This window comes from Enoplosus armatus, chromosome 9, assembly GCF_043641665.1.
Source record: "Enoplosus armatus isolate fEnoArm2 chromosome 9, fEnoArm2.hap1, whole genome shotgun sequence".
Lineage (NCBI taxonomy): Eukaryota > Metazoa > Chordata > Actinopteri > Centrarchiformes > Enoplosidae > Enoplosus > Enoplosus armatus.
The window spans coordinates 20,416,146-20,433,515 of record NC_092188.1 but is presented as its reverse complement, the minus strand read 5'-3'; the positions used below and the strand labels follow the sequence as shown (position 1 = coordinate 20,433,515).

Here is a 17,370-nt window from a genome sequence, read left to right as displayed (position 1 = left end):
TGCTTTCAATAATTTGCAGATAAAAAGATGGAGCGCAAAACGGTGGGATGAAGGTTGACACCCTTGTTTTCTCATTGAGTTGAGGCTGCTCAGCCTGTAACAAGGCTGGTTCTTTGTGACAGAACCAGATCATTTCAAGTTCAGTAGTGGTGTAAGAGCGAAGCATGCCTCAAGGGAGAGAGTGCGGGACAGAGGGTGAGATTATGAACACGCGACATCATAAACTGGATCAATCACAATGTGGTTGTTTCCTTTGTTTTTACACCTGCATACAGGGACTCAATAGCTCGTCCTAAAGTAATGATTGTGTGCTGATGCAAGACGTGGTGAAGTTGAGCGTGAATGCGTCCTCTCAACAAGGGACTCTTGTTGAAGTGCAGAGTTGCTTGCAGAGCTCGCTGATCTCAAAAACATTAAAACAACAATTTCAACCTTAATTGGTTTGCATTGTCTTGATGATTGTGTACTGGGGACAGACTGAGTTTGAGTGAGCCTTCTCAGCTCCCCATGTATGCACATCCTGATCTCACCTGGTTGACATGCAGCTAGATTTAACTCATTGATAATGGGAAAAGCTTAAAAAATGTGGATTTACTGTACATTTCATGTTAAATGCTACAGTTTGTTGATTGTGTTGTTCTCTACACCATAGAAATGGCAAAATATAGATTTGCAGAACGAAAACCCATTCAACTTAAATAATATCGTCTCAATCCAAGACCAATTATGTGAAGAATGGCTGGATGAATCAACAAGTATGAAAATGAACTGTAGAGAAGGAATAAGAGCCGTGATTCACTGTTGGAGCGAATGATTGGAATCTGTACTAGAGGAAAATGTTCATCGCAGCGACATTCTTTGCTCATTCAATTCTGTTGGCATTCTGCTGATGGCAGAAGCATCGTTTCCTCCTCTTGTTCCTCATTGTCAAAAATGAACACAAAAATGTACAGCACTCCAAAACGTAATAGGGCTGGAAGGCAGAGGCAGGCAGACAAATAAGGTTCATAGAGCCCGTTGCATTGGTGCAGCTGCCCACTACTGAGGCTTTTATTCTGATGTCTCATCCTCTCAGCCACTCCAGCCCTGCTCAGTGTCTCATTTTCACCCAAATCAGTGTGGCTCTCTCTGGCCAGTAAATCTGTATTGGTACCACAGCCTTTCATATGATAAAGAGTTTAAGAGAACTGCGTAACTGGTGCCTCAATACAGCTTCATCACATTCAGTTAAGTATGACGCCTACCTTTCAGCAATTCTCTGAATTAGACACACAATAAACAGTGTCCTTTTTGCACATAATAAGTCTTTCTCAGCTGTTTCTCTAATGGATGTTGCATGTTTCTGTGCTGATTCTGATGGATCTTTGACTTTAAAAGGTCATACACAAGAGGTTGAGGATACATCTGTTGCTTGAGGGCAAACCCTTTTCTGAATGGTAGCTCCAATTACAGAGTACAAGACATTTGAATCACCATAACAAACAAAAAGTGCAGCAAAGTGGAGACTTTCACCACCTATGAATATGGAAATAGAAAATCAGAGTGGGAAAGGTTGTAGTTGCATTTTGACCTTTTAGAGTATTTTTCCTTTTATTTTGATGAGTGTGAAGTAGATACTCTCTCTCTATATATATATATATATATATATATATATATGGCCAACCAATCATAGCTTGCCATCTTTTACAACTTCAGGGGCTGCCTTCACTGTTCCACCTGTAAGTGCCAATAACAATAGCAACGATCTTGTATGTAATCACGGTTTTAATAATCAAACTGAACTTGGAAGTGAACTTCATCGTCACTCAGCGGTGTGTCTTCTTCCCTAACAGTCGGTACAAAGGGGTGCAGGCATGCATGTGTTATTTCCTTCCCCCAAGTCTGTCGGATCGGCCTGATTTTGTGTAGACTGACCTCGGCATTAGTCTTGCCCATTTACCCCTGCCTTTAACATGTGATCTGTATCTGGATATCCTATCTGGATAAGGAAAAGCTCATGTAACTGCGATGTGCGATAGGATCAGCCAGACCACATCTGGAGGTGGTGTGGCTCGCATTGGGATTGGATCTCAGCCACAGAGTGACCACATTCTGAAGAAAAAAATCTGCCCAGCAAGTTAAATGGTCACCTAACCAAATTCAAAACGAATGACACCTGCATTGCTTCCCTTGACCTGGAAGTTTGCTAACAAGTTCGCCCAACTAATTTGCATATCCAGATCCGATCACAAGAATGGAGAGAACAAGAATGCTTATTAATACCAGGTGTAGATGTGAAGGCCTGTGGATCAGATGTCATTGTCCAGATAATGTAACCAGATACAGGTAACATTATTACCAGGTGTAACTGGGGCCTTGGTGCGTCCACATGTACGTGTGACGACATTTTAAACAACTTCACTGGTGTCTTTTTCATTTCATTTCATTTGAAACAGCAATCATTGTGCGCATGAACTGAAGAAAGCCAAAGCAATATTTAAAAGGCATTTGTTGACCTTTTATGAATGACACTTTTGCAAGATAACAGCTGTATATACCCAGTGTTTGTTTAAGTCCATGGGTATTTGCATATGTACGTGGTGTAACCTGTGATTGTCCAAGTAATACCGCTTTCCTATCAACAACACACGCTGGAGTAACTATTGTGAGTGGCATTTCATAATAAACAGAAAAGGTGTGTGTGTGGCATTAAAATGTACAGCTGGAGTGCACACAGCTGATGAGATGTTCCAGCAGTCACCAACTAGGGCCTCTGTGTTCCAAGGATATTAACTCCCAGCATCAGATATTTAGAGTGACACTACCTACAGTAGCTGAACATAAATTGCGCGGGGGTGTCTTATTGTTTGTGTTGGGAGAACAGTTGGCGTCTGATAGCTTCGGTGAGATTAATTTGTGTCACCACATGCTGAGTGACTTCAAAACAAAGCCATCGACCCCTCTGAGTGATGTCCTCGGGGGGGGGTCCGCCCTGATTCATGGCGGTCTTGGATGAGGCAGTTTTCTTCAATGGCTGCTGGTAATAGATCAGTAGAGATGGAGGTGCAAGAGAGATCATCAGGCATTAAAATGTAGCAATAATGCACCATTCACACAAGGCGCTGCAATTATTGTCTCCGTTTATTGTAGACAAAGAACAATACAAAATACAAAACAATCCATCAAACAGCAAGAGCAGAAAAAAAAAGCTACCGTGAGACAGAAATGTGCACAAAGCGTCGCCTCAGATGGAAATACATCAGGTATCAGATTTTGTCATCTTTGTGTTCACATCACAAAAGCTTGCGTTCATGCTGCAGACTGCGCACCGTGCACAACAGAAAACATCTCCATCACAACTGTTTGGCATTTTCCCAAAAATGAAAGAGCGTTTCAACTGAGAACAAAGGGGGGAATTAATAAAAGTGCACAAATGAGAGGTACTTTACGCTACAAACTACAGACTTCAAACCTTTTTTATGTTTTTTGATTTTCTCCCATATTCCACTTTGGAGCTTGTTAGCTTCCACTGGCTGGTTTGAAATGACAGAAAACACATGGGTGGAACGATAGATCAAAACAAGCTATTATTTTAAAAATGCACTCACTGGCACACATTTGGAAAACACAATATTGAATTCATTTCACATTGCACTGCACAATCAATTTCAAGCAACTTTACAGTATAGACAAAAAAGCCTGCTGCTCTGTATGAAACCGGTCTTTTTCATTTAGTTCACTCAGTATTCATTCTCTCTGAGTGCTCTTTAATTTATACATATACTGTACGTAGCTCAAACTAATTCTCCTTTTAATAGCAGGGTGTACATACTGAGGATTGCACCAACTTAAATATGGCACTTTGTTGTGATCTATTTACACGGTCCATCATTGCTCTGTGGGTTTTGCTGAGCAGATAAATCACATAAAAGTGCTGCACTCTGCAGTCTCGGCCAATATCAGTGATTTACTGCTGCAACAGTTATATCTGACCCCTTGAGGAACAGCCTCTCTGTCTGCACGCCAGGGTTACACATTGCTCCCTCGTTATTATAAACCGGCCACTGACCTTGACAGGCTCCTCACAAAGTCCACTGTGGTCATCTTCACAGTGACCAAAGCAGCATATGGCTGTCACTGTTAAGCCTAATGTCCCTGCAGAAATCAGTAGAGTTCAGGAGGATTTTAAATTGACACAGCAGGTTTAAGTGAGTGTCTGTATCATCTGTCCTGTTCTTTACTTGGACCTTTTAAAAAGGTCATGTAAATCTGTGCTTTTGCTCTCTAGTAGCGTGATTGAAATGTCACAGTGTTGTGCATTTGGATTCATTTGAATTACATGGTTTCTGGTGGGGAGGTACATGAACAAAGAGGGAAAACTTGCTAGTATAACCTTGGTGCCACTGAGGTGGTATCCTATGTCTGGGCGATATAAACACTTATCGCAATAGAACATTTCCATGACTTGAAAATTAGAAACTTTGATACACTGTAGATAAATTAGATTGCTTAACAACGTACTATTAACCCAGTCCCAACACAGAAACAGTTATTAGTTATTTCTAACCACTCATATGCAGTGTTGGGCAAGTCACTTGATACATTTTACAATTTACACATTACATAGGAATTACTCAATGTCAAAAGTAATTAGAATTTGTTACTTTACTTTAGTTACTCAGCCCAATTCATCTGTGCCTTCTAAACAACTTCAAAGCCTCCACACACCAACACATTACATGTTATGTATTTAACATAAGTAGAAGACGAGACGAGCAGCCTACAGCCTACAGTTTGGAGGTATTTAGTGACCATCAACAGCTAGCTTGACATTAGCAGTGACTGCATGAAGTTCCGTTAGCAAGACAGCTAATATGATGCAATATCTATATAAGAAATCTTTGTAGTTACTGGAAGTCGCAATTCTTTTTTTTGAGGCGCCCCTCTTCCCCACACATCCAGCGTCTGGACCAAGCACTTTTCCCCTGTCCTACTACTGCCTGGTCCCTGTACCTAGGAAGGGGCACAATAACACCTCCAACGACTACAGACTGGTGGCGTCAACGTGCCTTTGCTCACCTGGACGGGCCAGGTAGGACTGTGACAGTCATGCTCAACACCATCTGGCCTGCCCTGCTGGGGAACAAGCAGACGGCGATGCCGGTAGATGCTCCCCTGGTGTCTGACACTGTGGTGAGCAAGGGACGGTCCTGTCACCCTTTCTGTTCACCATCTACACCTCGGGCTTCAGATACAACTACAAAGTTCTCCGACAACTCTGCAATCGTGGGCTGCATTACAAGGGGGAATGAGGCAGAGTACAAGGGTGTTTGCTAAACCACCTGAATCAACTGGGCTACAAACACTGAGGCTGTGTACAAGAAGGGCCCGGGCCCACTCTACTGTCTGCGAAGGCTCTGGACATTCACTGTCTGCAGTACCATGCTGATTATGTTCTATCAGTCTTTGGTAACCAGTGCTATATTCTTTGCTGTTGTGCGCTAGGACAGCAGGGTGAGGGCAGTCACTGCTAACAGAATCAAAAGGCTGACTCTGTCCTGGGGGTGGAGCTTCTTTGGTGGTGTGTCAGAAAGAAGTATGCTGAGCAAACTGCAGAGCATCATGGACAATGACTCTCAACCTCTTCACGATGTGCTGGTCACGCACAGGAGCGCCTTCAAGCAATCAACTGTTAACCACCGCAAGGCACCCCAGAACGCCATGGGAAACCCCTTCTTCCTGTGGCAATCAAACTTTACAACTCATCTACCTCATGTCGAGCAATGGAGAGCAGAAGCATGAGGTGCAGGGATGGCTCCAGCCTCCACTTCAGCTCTGTTCCGCTCTGTTCATTTAACCTCTTTCTCTTTTCTTTTCTTTTTTTGTGTCGGTACAAAAAGCGACAGCTCAGCAGTCACAGCAACCTTAAATGTAAAGAGCTGCTGTGGATAAACAAGGTTACGTCGGTGTTGTGGCGTTACTTCGGCTACTTAAAGCCCACCATGAAACAGACTGTAGGTGATGTATACTGTTAACAAGGGAAATACCAGGAAGTTAAACCTAAAGCATCACCATCCGATAATGTCAGCAGAGTGCAGGTGCTTGATATAAGAAATAAGCTCCATGACTGTAAACATTTCACACTTCAAGATACACTGACAGGATTGAAGATTTTTTGTTTATTTTTGTAGAATGTATTCATTTAAATGGATATTCTGTCTGCAGCTTACACAATTCTTCCTCAAGAAAAAGGATTACTGACTTAATTTATATCTTAATAAATATCAATAGACTGACTGAAAAAAATGTGATTGTGATGAAATGTGATGAAATGTTTTGCCGTATCACTCAGCCCTGTGATATCCATTTCTGACACTTCCCGTTGTTAAGTGTGATGTATCGTAGTGTTTGGTTTAATAGGGTCTGGTTCTGTTTAGAGTGAAGAGGGAGGAGGATGTGGATGGAAGCAGTTTGCTTCAACCAAACCAGTAATTCAACTATAGGATAAACTTGATGACATTAACTGCTCTCATGCACCTTTTGCCTGCAACAGCTTAAGTAAGTGTCTGGGTACTTTTGATTAAACCTTCTCTAAAATGTCCATACTGCAGCTGTCAGAATCTCTGCTATCCTTTTTTAGGTGGAAAGTTTGTTTTTAGTCAGGCTTTGACTTCACTCCCCGACAGGGAAGGCTCCTCGAACGATATCTTCTTGGCACTTGGCAGGATACTGGCGGGTAAGTAATGGTCTGTCGGCGTGTTTAGCTCGTCCATTTCTGTAGTGAAGTGGTCGGGACTTTCCCCATTGGACGTCTCCTTGATGACGCTGTAGGTTAGCGCCACGCTGTAAGAAGCTGGTTTCTCCATACGCTGAGGGCCACAGTGACACAACTTCTTAAAAGCAGCGCGGAATTTCTGGGACATGGCGTTGTAGATAACCGGGTTGATGGCGCTGTTTAGGTAGATGCAGAGACGGCAGAAGAGCAGGAACCAGGTGTCCAGGTAGGCCTTGTTCAGGAAGGAGTTAACCACCACCAAGGTCCGGTAGGGCATCCAAAGTAAGGCGAAGAGGATCACCACCACAGCCAGCATCTTGGTCACCTAATAAAATTCAATCGTGTGTTAAAAAAAATGCTACAACAAAATGAAATCACAGAAAACTGGACAATTAAATGAACTTAAGTCTTTTTCATGCACATGGAGTCTATACAGTATGAGCCACAGCACAAGGCACGTGAACTACAGGCCTTTGTGACAGCAGACCTTTAGATTTGTCAAAGTAGGAAAACCACGTGTTACTAATACTATTAACGATGGCTCTGTTCTATTTAAGTGTCCCAGTAAGTCATGACAGTGTGACAGTGAACCAGCATGCACAATACCATGACCCTGAAAAATGAAACCCTAAATGAAATTCTGCTATCATTCATTTTGTCTGTGCTTTTCTATTCTTATAATAATAATATAAGTTATAATCCTGAAGATTTTAATGAAATGAAATTCAGTTTTTGATGCTATTTATGGTCTGTATTTACGTTCTGTAACTACCTCTTGATACAGTAGTTTTCATTGTTAGTGGCAGAGTCCGCCATTCCTATTCAAGATTCAAAGAATCCACCCACGCATGAGGGGTTCACAGAGAAGAGATGCATATATGTAATCCACCATTACTGTTTGTAATTTTATCTCATTGACATTAACCTCTCTGTTTACCGAACTACTCACTGAACATTTCCCACTGCTGCTGCTTCACATTAAAAGCAATCAGCTTCCAAAACGAGGTGACTTTTATTGTGAAGCAGTTACAGGAAATGCAAACGTATTTGGGAAAGGGGGATGTCATTCATCAAAACTGGGTCTACAAAACAAAAGCTAGTTTTTGTTTGGCTGCGCTGTAAATGGATACACCAGTTGTTCCTCTGTTGTATTTCTGACAAATGACCTACTCAACTGGTGAATTCTGGGACCTGTTGTATTAAACCAAACCACACCAGCGACCACAGGTGTAAAGTAGGAAAGTAAAGTAGATTTCACCGAGCCTCTCTCCACCGGTGCAAGGGAATCATGTTTTTGCATACTGTACAGTGCATCCGGAAAGTATTCACGGCGCTTCACTTTTTCCACATTTTGTTATGTTACACCCTTATTCCAAAATGGATTAAATTAATTTTTTTCCTCAAAATTCTACACACAACACCCCATAATGACAATGTGAAAAAAGTTTTTTTGAAATTTTTGCAAATTTATTAAAAATAAAAAACTAAGAAATCACATGTACATAAGTATTCACAGCCTTTGCCATGAAGCTCAAAATTGAGCTCAGGTGCATCCTGTTTCCACTGATCATCCTTGAGATGTTTCTGCAGCTTAATTGGAGTCCACCTGTGGTAAATTCAGTTGATTGGACATGATTTGGAAAGGCACACACCTGTCTATATAAGGTCCCACAGTTGACAGTGCATGTCAGAGCACAAACCAAGCATGAAGTCAAAGGAATTGTCTGTAGACCTCCGAGACAGGATTGTCTCGAGGCACAAATCTGGGGAAGGTTACAGAAAAATTTCTGCTGCTTTGAAGGTCCCAATGAGCACAGTGGCCTCCATCATCCGTAAGTGGAAGATGTTCGGAACCACCAGGACTCTTCCTAGAGCTGGCCGGCCATCTAAACTGAGTAATCGGGGGAGAAGGGCCTTAGTCAGGGAGGTGACCAAGAACCCGATGGTCACTCTGTCAGAGCTCCAGAGTTCCTCTGTGGAGAGAGGAGAACCTTCCAGAAGGACAACCATCTCTGCAGCAATCCACCAATCAGGCCTGTATGGTAGAGTGGCCAGACGGAAGCCACTCCTTAGTAAAAGGCACATAGCAGCCCGCCTGGAGTTTGCCAAAAGGCACCTGAAGGACTCTCAGACCATGAGAAACAAAATTCTCTGGTCTGATGAGACAAAGATTGAACTCTTTGGTGTGAATGCCAGGCGTCACGTTTGGAGGAAACCAGGCACCGCTCATCACCAGGCCAATACCATCCCTACAGTGAAGCATGGTGGTGGCAGCATCATGCTGTGGGGATGTTTTTCAGCGGCAGGAACTGGGAGACTAGTCAGGATAGAGGGAAAGATGAATGCAGCAAAGTACAGAGACATCCTGGATGAAAACCTGCTCCAGAGCGCTCTTGACCTCAGACTGGGGCGACGGTTTATCTTTCAGCAGGACAACGACCCTAAGCACACAGCCAAGATATCAAAGGAGTGGCTTCAGGACAACTCTGTGAATGTCCTTGAGTGGCCCAGCCAGAGCCCAGACTTGAATCCGATTGAACATCTCTGGAGAGATCTGAAAATGGCTGCGCACCGACGCTTCCCATCCAACCTGATGGAGCTTGAGAGGTGCTGCAAAGAGGAATGGGTGAAACTGCCCAAAGATAGGTGTGCCAAGCTTGTGGCATCATATTCAAAAAGACTTGAGGCTGTAATTGCTGCCAAAGGTGCATCAACAAAGTATTGAGCAAAGGCTGTGAATACTTATGTACATGTGATTTCTCAGGTTTTTTATTTTTAATAAATTTGCAAAAATCTCAAAAAAACTTTTTTCACGTTGTCATTATGGGGTGTTGTGTGTAGAATTTTGAGGAAAAAAATGAATTTAATCCATTTTGGTATAAGGCTGCAACATAACAAAATGTGGAAAAAGTGAAGCGCTGTGAATACTTTCCGGATGCACTGTATCTTGTCTGTGAACACAGCTGCAGCTCAACTTGAGTGTGTTTAATGAAATTAACATGGTAGAGCCACAGTCCTGTACAAATATTGTGTAATAATTTTGAAAGGGTTAAATACCAGAATACCAAATTCAGAAGAGGAAAACGTCCTTTGCTGAATATTCAATTTGGTGCTCTTCTTCAAAGCAAAACTTCAGCATCTAGAGAGAGAGCAAATGCTAGTGGATTGGCTGAGGAGTGTTACTTCATGAATGCAGGTATCCAAAAACAGGTGCTCTTTGGACCCAAGGACATGTCACGAGACCAAAGGAAGAGAGAAAGGTTAGACTTGAACATTGCTTTGTGTGTCAGTATGTCATAACGAAAAATACCGAGGTACACTGCTTTGCAAAAACTAAAAAGCCTTTAATAAATGGGCTTAGTGTCTGCAGGTTTCAACTGACCGTCATCATCAGTTGGATAATTGTCACAGGTGCAGTCAACAAAGCATCAATATCTTGAGGATTAGAACATTCATCATAAATAATCAAAAGGGAAAAAATGTCATCCCATCACAACAAATATATTTACAGATATGAAACACAGTGCAGCTCTTCATTCAGGCCTAATCGTAATGTTCCTTAACAGTGTCTTTATTTTATCTCCTCCCCTCTTAGACATTTCTATGACCTCCATACTGACTGCTTTGAGTGAATCTGGCTTACATCCATGGTGCTGTTTATAATGCTTGGCCATGGGGTAGTCTTTATTTCCTGTATGAATGGAACATTTGTGCTCAGCGATTCTCAATCAGTTTTCTTTTTGTTCTCCCCACATAAAAATAGCCTCATGGGCATTGTATGCAGTATACTACATGAGTTGCATTGCAATTAATGAATCCTTTTATCTGAGTATACATCCTTGAAGTTGTTAGCTTGCTGCATGGTGTCGCAGTGATTACATCCACCACACTTAAAAAAGCCTTGGGGTCTGTGACCGAGCCAAGTGGCCTTTTTGTCTCCCTATAGATAGCTATGGACCAACTTGTCCCCTTTTGAAACCGACAGCTGGTGCAGATGGGAATGCTTTTTGTTGATGGTTTGCTTGATTTTATTTGCTCTAGTGTTGTACTGTGTCACAAAGTACAATTTTCTTTGTTCTTCTGGTTTTTGTTTCTGTTGCAGGAGATCCTGTCTTCTTAATTTCTTAGCTTTAGTACAGGCCTTGTTAATAGTATTAGTTTTGTAGCCTCTATTTAGAAATCATGTTTGCATTTATTTTGCCTTAACTTCAAAATCTGTCTCTTGATCACAGAGTATGTGGAGGTGAAAATGTGACCACAAGCAAAGCAAAGCTGGTCCTTGGAAAACCTTTTGAATTCACCCTATTGCAGATCTCACAAAACATTCATTATCTATTCAGATGCTGTTGATTAATTTCCATCTAGGAAGACTGATATAATCTGTATGCACGATTTAACAAAGCCTGGATTTGTAAACATAATTACCAGATGATAATCCTGATGTGAAACTTGTATGTCATTACACCTTATCCATATTTATGTTGTGCTGTCTCCGCTGCAGTCAGGTGAGTCTAATTGGATTGGACAGGGGCGCTGACAGTGTCATCAGTGAGCGAAATACCTAATCCTAGATCCTCCTTACTGCTTGACCTTTAGGTAATTCAGTATCGTACATGGTGGACAGAATGAATTGTTCCTTGTGTCCACAATGAGCGGTTAATGTTGGCCACCAGAAACACATGCGAGCGTTTGTTAGTGTTTGTACGTTAGTCAAAGATGAAAAGCCATACTGATGGAGGAAAAAGCCAGAAGCCTATTTGAGTTGGGGTTAACTGATTAGACTGTCCAATAGAGCATGGAGCCCCCTCAGGGTACCACCCCCCACCCCACCCCCTCTGTCATTCCAGGAAGGCCTCTTCCAGTGATCTGATAAACAAACGTCTAGCCCAGCTATGTACCTGTGCGTCTGACACACTGTGACTGTGCCTTTAGAGGATTCTGCTTTATTTTTAACAAAGTACGAACTCTTAGCAAGGTGTTAGAAGCTAAGGAAGAAGAAGTACAGTCTTGGTTTGAACTTACTGCAGGGGTGATGAGCCAGAGTGCTTTACTATCTATAGCATGTATTTTTCTCAAGCATGCACATACACACACACAAACTGAGGCAGGTACTTGAGAAGACGGCTGCACCTTGAGCTCTTATAAAGAAAGCCCTTAAATATAAACCAAAAAAACCAAACAGTTGTCTTAATACTGTCTGTTCACTGTGAGCCGCTGTATGGGTTTGTGCTTTAGAGTTTAAAAAGGTGGATCAGCTCTGTTCCACTGAAGAAAAGTGTCAAACTGAGCTCTAGATGTGTTTCCACTTCACAAGACTCAACGTGAAGGTACATGAGTGCTGGCAGCACTTTATTAGGGCTGAAACGAATTATTTTCATTATCGATTAATCTGCTGATTATTTACACAGTTAATCGATTCATTGTTGAATCAATGAAATGTGAAAAAGTTGTGAAAAATGCTCAGATTTCAGTCCCCAAAGCGACGTCTTCAAATTGTTTCTTTTGTCCAACCAACAGTCAAAAACCCAAAGACTCACATTTTCTACAATAAATGACAAAGAAAAGCAGCAAATCCTTAAGAAGCTGGAAATGGGAAACGTTTGACATTTGTGCTTGAAAAATGATTGAATCTATGAATCGATTATCAAAATAGCTGGCAATTAATTTTCTTTTGACTGAGTAGTCAACTAATCGCTGCAGCTCAACACTTTATGTCACTGTCTATCAAAAAGTGAGTAACTAGGGGGAGGTTGGGGTCAGTTGTAACATTTCCAAAATAAAAAAGATGAGCAAACACATTTTAACAGAAAGTGCATATTATAATGTCTCATGTGCCTAACACTTCTGTTGTTTCAGAACACTACAGAACATGATGCATTACTTCTGTTTGGGGTGTTTGGTTCAGAGACTCCAGCTGGACTATATATCTGTGCGTGGTGTTGACTGCACTTTTTTTACCCTCCTGAGACTCTCAAATAAGTCTGTTAACATGTCTGTTATTATAGCTTTCAGAACAGTTTGTTCTATCAGGGAGTTCAACCACTCGGAGTTCTAACTAACCCCAAACATTAAGTAACATCATGCCTTTATCTGTAAATGACTTTTGAACAAAGGGAATATACAACTAATAAAACATGAGATATTTCCTTATATGGTGTAATATGCAGTGCTTTAAGCTCATTTCTGTTTCTGTCACCTTCATCAAATGTGCAAACTCAGTTTGTGGCAAGGGGAGGAGTTTCTACTTCACTGCTAGGGTTTAATATGGTCAGAGGAAAAGAAAAACAAGTAAAGCAGGTTGTCTTTGCAATGATTGTTGTGTTTTTTCAACACATATAACAGTGGGATCTGTGGGGGCCCCAGACAGTGAGGAGGTTTTGTGAAATCAGTGTTTTTATTAAAATGACCCCAGTGTGTGGGGGTCAGCCCATTATTCCACTGTTTTATAATCACATCTTTTCCTCAGTAACTAGATCACATTTTGTTGTCAAATGATGCTTTTATTATTCTTTTGAACAATACATGGCGGTTCTGTCTGACTGATATCATGAGGGGGGTGACTGACATCACCCAAAGCATTTATCTGACCTGTGGTGCAGCTGGACCCCCTCTCCCCTACTCACACACTCACACGCAAATGCAAACACAACGATTACGCACAGCGAGAGATGTGAACGAGCAAACAGTCTCCCACCTGTCTGCGCGACGCAGCCGTGGCGCTGCTGGAGGAGCTGGTGCTGACCATCCTCCCTCCCTGACTCGTCTCCTTCTTCCACTTCTTGCTGCTGTCCTTGGGGTCTGAAGGCAGCGGGTTTAGGAAGAGTATCCGGGCGATCAGCCCGTACAGAACTGTGGCCAGCATGAGAGGCAGCACGTAGAACACCGCGAAATCCGTGAAGTAAATGGGCAGGTAGTGACTCCTGGACACCTTGTAGGCGCAGCTGACCAGCACCGCGTTGTCGTACACCAACTTTGTGGTGTCTGACAGGAAGAACCACATGACGCAGTAGACAGAGGTGAGCGCCCAGACCAGCATGATGATTTTCTTTGCCCTGGATAAAGTGCACAGGAATTGCGCTTTGATGGGATGGCAGATGGCGATGTAGCGCTCCACGGTGAAGGCGGTGATGGAGCAGGAGGACGCGTTTATTCCCAGGTACTGGAAATAAGTGATCCCCAAGCAGCCCGCGTAGCCGAACACCCACTGTCCGTACAGGGCGTCGGTGATGTTGGGCAGCCCGGCGGCCGTCAGCACCATCAGGTCAGCCGCGGCCAGACTCACCAGGTAACAGTTAGTGGGGGTCCGCATGTGCTTGGTGGTCAGCACCACCAGGATGACCATCACGTTGCCCACGATCCCCACCCCGCATATGAGGGACACCAAAAACACGCTGACCACTTTGTATTCTACTGTGTAGTCAGTCCAAACACCCAGGGTCTGGTTCTGCACCGACGTGTCGTTCTCCACAGTCATGTTGTCCATGGTGAGGTTTTCCATAACAGGGGGAGGCTGTGGCTCTGTGCGCTTTTAAGAAAATGACACCAGAAAATCACAAAAAAATCATTGCAATAAACTGCAGGGCCCTGGCACCACAAGTCCAACCGGCATAAACCCTCCAAAAACTTCACTCCATCCACACATAATCCAGTCCAACTGCCTTCTCCTCTGCACCACTTCCAATCCCTGATGAAACTCCAATGCGTTTCCCATGCAAGCGCAACACAGAGTGGCTCGAGCTGTTGGTTGAAGTTTTGAAGGGAGAGGGGGAGAGGAGGTGTCGCAGCAGCCCCTGCTCCTGTCTCACTGCTCACACAGGCATGACTGAGAGCTTCCTGCAGAGCCTCTCACACGCTGCTCACAGTGAAGTCACGGGCTCTCACTGGAAGCACAAAAGCTGGTCCTCTCCCGTGTCAGGGACTCCCATGCAGATGTGCATCCCACCACACACCCATGTGGTGTGTAAGATGTTGTTTTAAGGAATCTTAAGTTTGTTGCTTATTTTAACATCTCTTATTTAACATTTATAAGCAGTATATCAAGGCTCAGTACATAGTATGGTATGTATGGTAACATACCATACTATTGTGTTATATACATTTTAAGTGTTTATGGATGCATTTTGTCAACAATTAATTAACAAACAATTATAAACAGTTCATGAAGTTGTAATTATATATAATTATATACGAACACATCTTTTAGTGTAATAAAGCATTTAATTAACTGCATATAAACATGTACAGATCAATTATTACAGATGTAATTACAACTATGTTTTGTTATTAAGCATTTGTTATACACCAGTTATTGATGCTTCATGAGAGGAGTAGTTGACACTTTAAAATGTCTGTTCACAACTACATTAATGCAGTAGTAGAGGGCTGTAATGTGTTACAAACCATTTATTAATTTATTGATTACGTTCATCTATAACTATAAATGCTAAATAGGTGGGGGTCAAAATAAAGTGCAATAAAGTTTCCAATGAAATTGTTAATAAAGGCGGTTAAAGCGACACCTTCATCAATATTCCACTATTGCTATTTTAGAAAGACAGGTAGTCATGAAGTTACACAGCAATCCATCATTTGATATTGTAGAAATGTTACAGGAGATTTAAAACAGCACCATTATTCCCTGAAGTTCTGCTTGTTTTTCTCCTGAAGTAGCCTCACAGTTGGAAAATCTTATTCCATCCTGCCTCACAGTATATATCCTGTATCAGCGTGTTCCAGCTCGTCATTGAAGCTGCTGTATATGATGCTCACACTGGGTGAAATATTCAAAAGATATTGCAGATGTCTGCATCATGTTTGGCCAAGAATCAGCCTGACATATTTGATATCTTTGGAAATTAAAATAAAGTTCTGGGGATTTGGATAATGTTTGTACTGACTGACGATCACACAAAGTATCATTCACACTAATGATATGATATTGTCAGATAGTAATATAGCATGATTTACTACAAAAGTAAAATATATATTTGAAGGATATAAAAGAAGATGTAGAGGCATAAAAGTAGAGAGAAAAGGCATTTATCTATAGAATAAAAACTATAGAAATATGAGTGACATCAAAAGATGTATTCAAAGCATTTCATATGGAGGCACTATAAACTCCAGTAGTTTAATGTAACGCAGTACATTTACACAAATACTCTACAAGTACAATTTTGAGGCGCTTATATTTTATTTCAGTTCCATTATATGCCACTTCACACTCATTTATCCCACACTGAGCGCACATTTATCCTTGTCAAAGGTGATATTTTCTCTTGAGAAATTCAGCTAAAGAACACTGACTTGTTTTGGTTGCCTGAAGGTAACATGTTGAGTTTAATGAGGACGATTTTACACACAAAATATTTGATCTTAAACTGCCCAACAAAGTAGTTGAAATGAGCTTCCTCTTCTGTCACCAGCTGCGACATTAAGATGCTGCTGAAACACGAATGCAACCATGATAATAATGAAATAAAATTATATGCAATATATCAGTTGCAGGGCTCATTTATCTGCATCTCAATCAGAGAAATTTTTGATACTTTAAGTACACGTAGCTGAGTGTGTTATGGTCCCTGTCGCTCAGTACCACAGGAAGTCTGGGTTGTGAGAAGAGGTAAAAATAAACCCATAAAGCACAGTAAGATCATTCTAAACTTCTTATAGAGTCCTGCAGGCACACTGTGACCCTATTATAGGAATATTGCAGTCTTGTAAGGAGGTACAAATGTCAAAAAGAAGGACATGGTCACTTTAATATCACGTTTTAGTGCAATATTGTGATGATGTGTCATTTCATGCGGTGGCTCCAGAATGCTCACAGCATGGCTTGGAACCGTGGGAGACGAGACAGCAGCCTATTTGCACTGCCGTTGTTTGACTTTTTTGGCACTCTGGGTCTGCAATGTAGTGCAGCTCATTACTTTTTAAATTGGCTCACTTGCATGTGAACGATGTGTTCAATGTAGCAGGCAAATTGGGTGTCTCTGCCTCCTTTTTTTGTGTCTACCTGTCTCGCTGCCTCACGCCCCAACGACAAGGACAGGAAATGAAGGTTCACTCTGTTCAGATAGATTACAGCATCGCTACGTAGAAACAGAGCAGCGAGTTCTCAGGAGCTGTCCCAACACCCATGGGTGGCATTGCAGCAATTCTCCTCCCTAGGGGTAAACACCTGTATCATTGGACAGGGGAGCTGAGAGAGACATGTGCGTCCGATGGAGCTGCTTCTTCTCAGTGGGAGAGAAAGTCCTCTACTGTCTGCACTCATCTCCATCTGCAGGATATCCACTGTGGGACGACAGACTGACACGTACATGATCATGATTTAACTGTTCATGATTAGAACCCCCCCCCCCCCACCACCACCACCCCCCACCCGTAGGTCCCGTAGCCTAAAATATAAACAAACTGGCTGAGGTTTCAGGCAGTTGCTCAACACTAGTTCAGATTAGTGTGATTGTTATTCCCGGGGAGGCTGCACGGGTTCTGGTGAAAAAGGGGAAGGCGGAGGATGAAAATTACTCAGATCTCGGCACAGTAGGTGGTGCAGCTGTTTATATTACCGTCTATATAACCTTCCCAGGAGGCTGGTGTAGCAATGAGAGCTC

The 17,370-nt window shown here is 42.3% G+C and overlaps 1 protein-coding gene across 1 annotated transcript; it reads right to left on the bottom strand.

Moving 5' to 3' along the window:
- Positions 1-6,638: 6,638 nt before the first annotated feature.
- trhra (thyrotropin-releasing hormone receptor a) lies at positions 6,639-14,252 on the bottom strand. The gene is made up of 2 exons (XM_070912041.1): positions 13,449-14,252; positions 6,639-7,079 (listed from the first exon to the last, which is right to left on the bottom strand). Exons 1-2 carry the CDS (start codon positions 14,250-14,252, stop codon positions 6,639-6,641), a joined length of 1,245 nt encoding a protein of 414 aa, XP_070768142.1.
- Between the last annotated feature and the right edge of the window lie 3,118 nt (positions 14,253-17,370).